The 10,144-nt window shown below is 45.4% G+C and overlaps 1 protein-coding gene across 3 annotated transcripts in view; it reads right to left on the bottom strand.

Moving 5' to 3' along the window:
* Window positions 1–758: 758 nt before the first annotated feature.
* Window positions 759–10,144, bottom strand: part of MCTP2 (multiple C2 and transmembrane domain containing 2) — a 124,550-nt gene continuing 115,164 nt past the window's right edge. For all 3 annotated transcript variants that reach the window (XM_044445060.1, XM_044445061.1, XM_044445062.1), the window contains 3 exons: window positions 7,492–7,601; window positions 5,935–6,032; window positions 759–2,648 (listed from right to left, as the gene is read on the bottom strand). In XM_044445060.1, coding sequence (XP_044300995.1) covers window positions 2,580–2,648; window positions 5,935–6,032; window positions 7,492–7,601 — 277 coding nt within the window. In that variant the 3' untranslated portion in view covers window positions 759–2,579. The remainder of the gene's footprint in view (window positions 2,649–5,934; window positions 6,033–7,491; window positions 7,602–10,144) is intronic.

The raw sequence follows: 10,144 nt of genomic DNA, 5'->3' as shown, positions 1-10,144 counted from the left end.
CTAAGTCAGGAAATCTTCCTGGGGTCATCTCCACTGACTCATGTCAGAGGTTTCACCACAAACACAATGCAAGATAGGAAGACATTCAAATATTTGACATGTCTTTGAGAGATTCTGTCTCAGAAAACACGCTTCAAAAACACACAGAGAGAAATACTGCAACTATTAAAAGCTACTGCATTCATTTAGGCCCACTGGAGGCAAATGCCTTGAAGCCCTATGAGCAATTTCAAAATTACTCATTACAGTTCTTATCCCAACTTTTCTCCAAGCCATTCAGAAGTAGATGCTTCTCCCAGCAACCCTTGTGGTAGGGCAGACAGAAAGACACTGAGTGGCGTAGAGTTACCTGAAAAGTTTCTTGGATGAGAAGAAATTTGAAAGTCCACACATTGACACTCTGTACCACACTGGCTCTTAATCAATGCACCTCATCCAGGACTACACATATTCCATGGTGCAATTGTTTCACAACTATACTTATATTAATTACACTATGCATTTTACACTGGGAAGGAACGAATTCTTCATTTGTGTCAATGAAAACATGGAGAAAATTGCCGTCTCTGCTGAAGCCAGCTGAAAAGGCACACCAAGCAAAAGGTGGCCATGTGTGCAATTCTATGCTCCCATGCTTGGAAGGCACTGCTGCCTCACAGCATGCAGACAGAAATGCAGACATGGAAGGAAGAACACACACAAGAGGAGGAGGAGGAGGACCACCGGTCCTTTAAAGTAAAACACACTCCAGTTCGATCTTCATTGGGTCATCAAACTATATTTTTTATAAAATTAAAATCTCCCATAAACCAAACTTTCAGTTCATTCCAAAAACTTCTTAAAGTAGCTTACATCTGACAGAACACAAGCAGATCCCAAATAAGTGATGCAATATGAATTTCCCATTCCATTTGTGTGACATGGTATTTTGCAAGACCCAAAGAGTGCAGAATTCCAGGATAGTGACCCCTGGAAGGAAATCCCCACTCAAATATGGATTTAAAGCCTGTTATCTTTGCATGCACAAAACCGTCCGTGTGTCTTCAAATCTAAGAAGGTGATTAATAACTTTAGATAGTTGGATCATCGGCATCTGATATTAAATTGCCAGGACCATCTGCGTCTTTATCTCAATGGGAAGTCCCCCTCCCTGGATCACTTTGCTGCTTCATAGAAACCCAAGGCCTATAAACAAAAGAGCAATACAGTCTATTGATCTGTTCCCTATAGGGGCTTCCCAAATGCCATCTCTGAAATTGCTACTTTTAAGGTGTTCCCACCTCCCATGCCCCCTTGCAAAATTGACTTGCCTGGGAATTGAATCCTTAGGATCAAAAACAACCTTCCTGCCCACAGCAAGAATGGTGCCTCTAGTTGGTTCCCAACATCAGGTCCCTGTATCTTGGATTACACTTCCCATTATCCCCAGCCAGCAGGGGCAATATTCAAGGGAATTACATGCAATATAGTCCAACAGCATCTAAGGGCTAAAGTTGGACAAGGGTGCTTTAAACCAACCTGTGGCTTAAGGGAATAACTGAAGCATTCAGTGAGTTTGGGCTTATAATTAGTGCTTCAACCATCAACTTCACTCCTCAGTGGTCAGAGATGTACTTTTCAGTAGCATGGATAATCGCAGCAAAACACCCGCCTTTTGCTGCCCCAAGTCCAAGTAAAGCGCAACACACCACGTGCCCTGAACGGCGTGATTAGACCAGAAGAGCCCGTTTAAAAAGCACAGGTATCTTCGTTACACATGTCCTTTTAACGTCTGTCTCTAGAAGGTCAGAGAAAGTATTTTGCATATGAAGTGTTTGCATGAAATCCTAAAGGGCGGAACAGGAACAGAGCCGTCGAGGTCTAGTGGAAGATTTGGTCCTTGCATTTTTGTCTGGGGCCAGCTTAAGGGACGCCCGTTGCCAGCAACCGACTCCTTCCAGGCAGAGCTGCTCCAGTCTCTCGCCGTTACTGGCAGTGTCAGCAGCAACTGCAGCATGAAAAATCGAGGACTTACAATTGTCTTGTAGTTACGATAAAACAAAACTGTAAACTATGAATTGCTTAAAGCTGCAGATAGGTATCAAGGATTCATTAATTCAAGGCATAAAACCATCCACACATGGTAACTTTGCACAAGAAATGAATCACCTTTTTTATCTTGATACAAATCTGGGAGATAGGTTTACAAAAAATAAAAATTCCAGAATGCCTTGTATCCATCAGCTTTGCTGATTCGCTGTATTGGAAAAAAGGTCTTTTCTTTTATATTAAACAAAAGGAAGTCACCCATGCAGTTTGGTCTCCTTTGCCCTTCCGGCAATTTGAGTTTGGATTCTCTTCTTGCTGGAGAAAATCAGTGCACTTGGAGAAACAACCAAACATACTGGGAAGGTCTCTTACACACACACACACACACACACGCGCGCACGCGTGTGTGTGTATGTGTGTGTGTGTCTTCCAGAGGAAATATCTGGGATGTGAGGCAGTGAGAACAGCGCTGACTTGATCCGAAGGGGGTGTGGGAGACCCCGGGGGTGCGGGGATAAAGGAGAGGGGTGCCACATTCCGAGCGCCGTGTCCTAGAGAGCACTCCGTTTCTTCCTAACAGGGCTGGAACTGCCGCACACTTTCAGTTCAGCATATTGCACCTGTAAAAACAAGCAGACATCACGTTTGCAACAAGGTAACTCAAGCACACTCCACTGTGCATTAATGGCTCCCCACGGACAAACTGAGGGAAAACGAAGGAAGGATCAAAAGTAATGAATCATTTTCTAAACACAGTAACATGGGGGATTAATTGCAGGAAGGATTTGAGAAGTCATGCATCATTTCTTGAAAGCCAAAATATTAAAACCAGATTTTTTTTCCTAATGAGATGATCCAGGCTGGGGCAGGGGACTTCCACCTGATTTTGGCATGCGGCAGGAAAGGCCAAATTCCATTTTAGCTTTAGTTCTGTTTCTCAGAGTTTTCCTCACCCACTGCCACAAACACAGTATACAATCAAGGTGGGGTTTGTTCTGATCTCAGGGAACACAGCGAGGTGCGTGTGTTTATTTGATGGAGAAAAGTCAAACTTTACCCAAAGTTTGGAAGTAACAGGCTTTGTGATGGGATGCTATTTACTTGCATTGTGTCACATACACAATCTTTCATTTCTGTGTGCTTGCTCTTTTTAAAATTTATCTTGCAAAACAGTCACTCCAAAACCCTGCTTCAGATGAAATGAATATATTTATCTTCACACATGTGACGAAGACAGCTGAAGTTCATGCCTTTCACTTGTCACAGGTTTGGTCTTTTGCTACAACAGACTTGTGCAGCTAACTCTTCTAAGATCAAAACAACTCCACAGGAACCTTTCCTCCTCCTTTCCATACAGTTTTTTTAAAACAATAAAACAAACAACAAAAGGTATTTTGTTTGAAACAGGGTGTTAGACATAGGATACAGTTCCAGAAACGCAATGCTTGTACATCTTTGTACACATTTATGCATCTTTCTGGATCCCCTGTCTGAGGGAATAGCGGTTTTAAATCCAACATGAACACTCCAAAAGATCTTCATCAAAGTATGCTGCAGAAGTCAAAAGCTCACGGAACACTATGAAATAATTAGAACTGATCCAATACAGTTCTTGGAATTATGTATCAAGAATTTCTCTGTGCATGCATAACAGAAACAAACAGTGATTTTCCAGGGATTGCATATATTTTCCATCTGGAGGTGCTAAGAGGGCAGATATAAACTCTGACCCTGTCCAGTTTTGATGACAAGAAGGCTGAGAGCACCGTTCGTGTACTTTTCCTCCTTCCTAACTTCATGTACGCAAATATTCAGAGCTAAACACATTTAGACTTGCACGCATATGTGAAACTTAAGCAAGCTGAATTAACTCCAACTAAGATCTGTTAACATCCTTCTATGCACAATCGCAAAAGTGTGTGCCATGCAAACCATGGATAATTCTGACGACATTGCAGATGCAAGATCGGACAAGGATTAATTCGGAAGAAGAAAACGAGTCAGATGTTTATGCAGGGAGGAGAGAGCTGAGAATGTGCGGTGTTGGGAGATCAGAAATGTTGCCTGTACGTGGTACTTCACTCGGACCGTTTTCCCCAACATTTTACTGTGGAAGCCTTTTTGCCAATGAACCCAACACCTTCCTTCTCTCCCCTCTCCCCTGCTCTCTGCCACCCCTTAGCACCGACTTCCTTTCAGGTCACTGAGGATAAGAGAAACCATTTCAGGCAAATGTTAAAAATGCAAACCTCCTGTATAACAAACAGAAAAGCAGCTTATCTTCACATATAAATATTAATGCATGTGCCACTGCAAATCCTGCGTCCTGCAGAAGAAAGAGTTGGAGCCAAAAGCGGAAGGGGAGTGCAAAGTGCATTTAGGTTTAATGACTTTATAGACTGGAAGGACTAATCTAAAATAAATCCGGATTCAAGATGGCATTCGCGCTGCCTCCCTAATAACTATCCTGCAGAACTTGGTGCTTCGGGTCAAGAGACATGTGCAAAGGAGCAAAAATTCAACTAAGGCTGCGCAGTTAAAGCAATACCAGCAACAACCCCTGGGGGGGGGGCATGCTGGGCAACATTGAGAAGCAGATCCCGAGCGGTACCAGACCTCCATCGCACAGTGCTGGGACCAACGCTTCAGAGACTTTGTTGCATCACCTGAGCTACACTTCCTGCATCCTGTATTCCCCATCCAGATGCCTGGCAGTCTCTGTTAACACTTATTTTGAAGGATGGGGCCCTAAACCAGGCAGGATTTAAACCTCTAAGAACTACTTTTCTTTTTTTTCTTTTTTTGCATTTTTATTCCAGAGCAGCAGGAAACGGCGCAAGTGGGGTGGGGCTTTAAAGGTCCAGACTGCATCCCCAGAGGCACTTACAGAACAGAAAAATAAAGACAGAGTCACAGAACTAAAGTCATGCCTGTTTTGGTCCTTGCTTTACTCTCTCAAGGGACGTGTGAGAAGGGAAACGAAAACAAACACACAACACACTGGCAACTGCATCAGCAGAAATTTGCTCCTTATACCATCGTCCTTTTGTGACTGAAGGGGAAAAAAATCAGATTCTGTGTGTGCTAGGAATGCCTATTTTTGAAAAGATCAATATGTAGACATTCTATTTCCCCGCTAGTTTTTGTTTTTCCTCTGGGGTTTCTTCTCTGTGTTTTGTTACTCTTGCTGTTTTTGTAGTTGTTGCTGTTGTTATATATGAATTGAAATCAGTTATCCTCCACAATGTGCTGCTTTGAATTTTGCAATGCAGTCTAAAAAAAAAAAAAGTATTTTATGCAAGGGAAAATGACTTTCAGAAATGCCTTATGTTAGGAAAACTGCCTGCAAAAATGTGGCCATTAGACATGCATGCTTGCCAGACGAAGTGTATTCAGAAAAATGTATGTAGATACGCTTTTGAATTTTCACATAAAAAGTGTTTTCAAATCTTGAAATTTTTGAGACCAACTGCACCTAACATTGGAAAAATGAGAAACTCGGAAAAATCTATGGCAAGAGCCTTTGTGGACCAAAGTGTGCCAAGAGACGCAAATGTATGTTTTGCACTATGTGCAGGTGTGCAAAATTGCATACACGGGGGGCAGGGGGGAGAGAGGCAGAGAGAGAAATATAAAGATCAGGTTGGTAATTCCATTAAGCACTCCGGGCCCATTAGAATTCCAAAGAAAGAGTTGTTTGGGAGATACAGTTTCTTCCCACAAAGGTTTCCAGGCTCCCCTTTCCCTCGGCCTGCCCCTTCCTTCTCTTCCTTCCCCATCCTGGCTTATGGTTTCGTCAGATGCTTATCTCTGCTGGTCAAACTGCCCTGCATTGTGTCTCGAGCATCACACCTGGATGCTCCTTGGGCCGCCTGCCTCTGCTGGAAGCGGCCATTCATTACTTACCCTTTGAACATCAGATGGTACCCTGGAGAGGAAATCCAGCAACTCATTATTGTCAATGGCATATGGATTTCTAAGCTTCTTTGTAAATTTATTTATGCCTGGGAAAGAAAAACAAAAACAAAAATGGTTTGAAGAGGGAGAGAAGAGGTGAAAACACACACACAACCATCGCCTCCACACGCTCAGGCAGGAAGGCGTTGGGGTGGGGGGGATGCATTTTACAAGAAAAAATTAGTGTGAAAACACAGACGAGCGAGGCACATGGTGCTGTCGTGTGGAATCATTCACAAACATCTTTCCTTGGAGGAAGCAGTGGGAGGTTTATTACAAAGCAGCCCGGCTCGCCTCAGCAATGAAAAATCCCATTGTTCAAAAGCAGCGACGACCAAGCAGGAGCGGCCTCACTCAGGGCTTAGCAGGTCACAGGGAGGACTCGGGAGAGACACCCGAAGGGAAAACCTGGGACGCGCCTTGCAGGCTGCAAAGGTTCCCTCTCAGCCCCGTGCGTTCCAAAGGTGCGCGTGTGTGATGGGAGAGGCAACTTCCGCGGGCATGCCTTTCACAACAGGCCTGATACACACATGCCCTGATATCTAAGCATATGCCTCCAAGTTAGTATGAAAGCCATTCTCAAGCTACGATGCACCATAACTTAGAGAGGGTCAGAGGTGGGCAAGCACTCCAAAGATCAGCTTGGAAGAACTTGGCGAGAACCTGGGCTTGAGTGGGTGGCTGGGTCAGAATATTTGGGATAATGTTCTCAAACCGAATACTTAGACCCACCTGATCACAGCATGTTCTGCCCACTTTTCCAAAAAGCTAGAGAGAGTCAAAAGCAATTGGGCAAATTAGGAGGGTAGGATGGCGATCCCTTGTGGGATACATCTTCACCTCTCTCTCTGCATCTGATCATGGAAGTCCTTGCCCCCACAGGAGGCAAAGCCGCTCCACTGCGTCCCTCTGGTGGTATATCAAGGTGTACATGTCCAAATTCTTTTACTCTTTGAAGATCTTCTGGTCTTGGCTTTCTACCTCACTCTCAGAATCTCTCCTAAGGATCTCATGGGTTGCATATATAGGGTTACTTGAAAAACCAAAGTTTGAACCATGGACGTCATAAGGAGCTGGTTCAAGTTCACTAGTTTTGAGCACCTGACGTTCATTTATTGGCCTGTTTCCAGCAAGTGCCGCAAATGTTCCCTAGGAGGTGATACAGATTCTAGCTCTGTGATCCACGTGCGCGCCTGTACTTTAAAAAATCCTGCGTTTTCAAAGTTAGAGCATCCCAGCCTTTGAGGAAGGGGGAACGCTGCGCAAAAGCCTGGACTACGCGGCTTGCGGCCTTGGGGATCCCTGCTAGTGGAACTACCCTCAACTAAAAATAATCCATTTGTGGTAGGATGGGAAGAGGGAACTTGGGAAAGCTCACGCAGAATCCTTCCAGCCAACTCTGGCTAGGCAGCCAGAGGTTAACCACCTTCACAGAGCAGGGGATGCTTGCAAAAATGCCCGGCTGAATTAGGTGGGGGGGGGGGGTGGCATTAAAGGTTAACTTACCCCATATTAAAATGATGCACCTTAGTGGTATGTAATATAGCACAATCGTTGCTACGCCAAGCACTAAGCAGGCCAAGACAGAGAGGAAAGGAACCGTCCAGTTGAACGTGCTGTGGGCCAACATGGGGAGAGAGACGGAGAGACAATGTTCAGGTGCTCAGAAGCACTTATTTTGCTTTCCTAAATGGTGTCCACCCAAGTGACAAGCCACCGAGACCAATTCCATGGAGGGGGCAAGGTCTTCCCTGGATCTTCATTCAGTCGCTGGCACATGGGATTGGCACATGGGACTGGCAGCAGACGGAAAGCACATGCCCTTTCCCCAAAGTCCATTCACATGTTCGGGCTGAAAGGGGACATTATGGGAACAGCATATTATCCAGTAAATGGAAACACCTGTCAATCACGTTGCTGGGGACGCATAGACATCTCTTCGTGCAACTCTCCAGCTGGCCTCTTCAAGGACTTGAACAAGTTCAAGTGCTTTTGTTACCCCAAATACTTTTTTCAGGAGAAAAGAAATGGCCTCTGAGTAAAGGAGCGATGCTCAAGATTGCCAGTGTTCTTCAAACAGCATTGCACTGCTGCTCTCATGCCTGAGTCCCGCATGGGTTTGCAAGTGGGGAGAAACCCGAGCGAGGCACATGCGTGTGTGCCCCAGCCTGGCAAACATCCTCTCTCTCTTCCCCTCTGCAAGAAAGAGTGAGATCCCCAGGAGTGACCATGTGCATCGGGCAGAGCTCCCTGAACCTAGTCATGGTGCCCTATGAGAAGCCCCCAGACCTGCATTCTGCCCTTTGAGCCCAGGGTTGTCTGCAGGCAATGACCCAGGGTTGCCTCCTGGAAGGACATAAAGCCTGGCGCTGGGGCAACGGGATGGGCCAAACTGGAGGAATACCAGATCGGGCCATGAAGAATACATTGTCTTACTGCCTGAGGAGAGGAAATAACATCTCTCTCCGCTTCAATAAGGACTTCACAATTTAAATTAAAGCAGGGGTGAGGACTGCCCCTTAAGTACATGGAAAGTATTTTTAAATCCACCAGGCCCAACCGAATCAAGTGCTAAAAGGGGCCCTTTGATAGTCAGGGTTATGCAGATGGAAGTGCTTATCTAAACCATTGCGACACTTGCTAAAACCACTTGGGTGGATTTCCCCCCATCCCCCTTGTCCATAGCAACATTACTATTAAGTTACAATGGGATTCCTGGGGGATTAGGCAGGGCAGCCCTATTAATGCCCCCTTGGGTTCTGAGGGATCGTTGTCATCCAAATGAATGCCAGAATTAAGAGCCAGCTGACGGTTCCAGGCCTTCCTGCCATCCAGCTGCATACAGAACAGTGCTCTGTTCACCCTCCGCTCGGCCACTTCCGGTACAGCTGCGACAGATGTTGCTGAACCACAACACATGGATTTGTCGTATTTTTAGACCCCACACGGCTGTTCTTTAAAGAGCGGAACTGTTGACAAGACTCAATCTGTGTCTGGTGCGTTTGTGTATTTAAAAAGGGAGGGTCACACACTTGCGCCAGCGTAGGAGAGAAAAGGACGACTGCTTTCTCCTGCTTGGGAGGAAGCTCAGCCAGAGAATGGGAGGGGAAACAGACTGAAGTCGCCCTGCTGAAGTTGAGGCAAACCATACATGAGTTGTGCCGAGTTCGTGGCACTGTGAATAGTAGTTAATGCCTCCGAAATGCAAGGCCAAACTAGAGGGAAGTCATCTATGTAATGGGGCTTGCCCAGAAGTAAGAAGGCATTATAAAAAGCCAAAACAACCCAGAATCAGTCTGGAGATCTGGGTTGAACGGCCTCAAAATTAGAACTGAAGGACTCTGCTCATCCTTCTTTATTCATTCATTTATTCACATATTTATAGGTTACCTGTAACTGCCAAAAGGCCTTCCTAGGCAGCTTGTAACATATTAAGCAGGCAGACGCACACAGAGACAGAGATGACAACAACACATAAAAACCTATTAAAACTCTTAAAAATTAAGAACATCAATACAATAATAATATAAAAAGGCCACAGCATACAGGAGGGCTAAGTTTTGTTATTATTTTGTTAAGGAAATGTCTTTGCCTGGCACGAAAAAGAAAATAGAGAGGGCGCCGGGCGAATTTCCCTAGGGCGGGAGTGCCAGAGCCCTTTGCATGTTCGTAAGTTCGTAAAGGCTAGTCGAGAATCCCCTGTGCGTCCCCCTTAGGGGCTTCCATTGCTTCTGGAAAATGCCCTAAGCTCTCTCTTCCACAGCGCTCTGCAGGAAGAGATTTCCAAGAATCAGGAATGCTGCAGATGTATGAGAAGTGCATTTTGGTTCATTTTCCATGGGATTTACCTCCAGTTCACACGTTTCAGGGTCAACACAGACTAAGATGCAGGCTGCAGTCAGAGACTGCACATTTCCACACTGCCCCCTCCCCACATGCATTTGGCGGGGCTGTGCATTTAAAGCATGCACACGTGAGCTGGAACACGCTTGGCGGTCGTCTTCAGAGATGGTTTTGATGGTTTGCATGTCCTACCTGGCGGACTTGTATTCTAAGAGCCCTTGTGGTCCCAACACGCTACACAAATCACAATTTGATAGTGATGGGGCAGGGGAGAGGATGCTGAAGTATTCACCAGGAAAACTTGAATGCGGCCAAG

The sequence above is a fragment of the Varanus komodoensis genome, unplaced genomic scaffold, assembly GCF_004798865.1.
Source record: "Varanus komodoensis strain SLA01 unplaced genomic scaffold, ASM479886v1 scaffold46_3, whole genome shotgun sequence".
Lineage (NCBI taxonomy): Eukaryota > Metazoa > Chordata > Lepidosauria > Squamata > Varanidae > Varanus > Varanus komodoensis.
The sequence above is the reverse complement of the archived record's forward strand: the minus strand, read 5'-3'. Positions and strand labels throughout refer to the sequence as shown.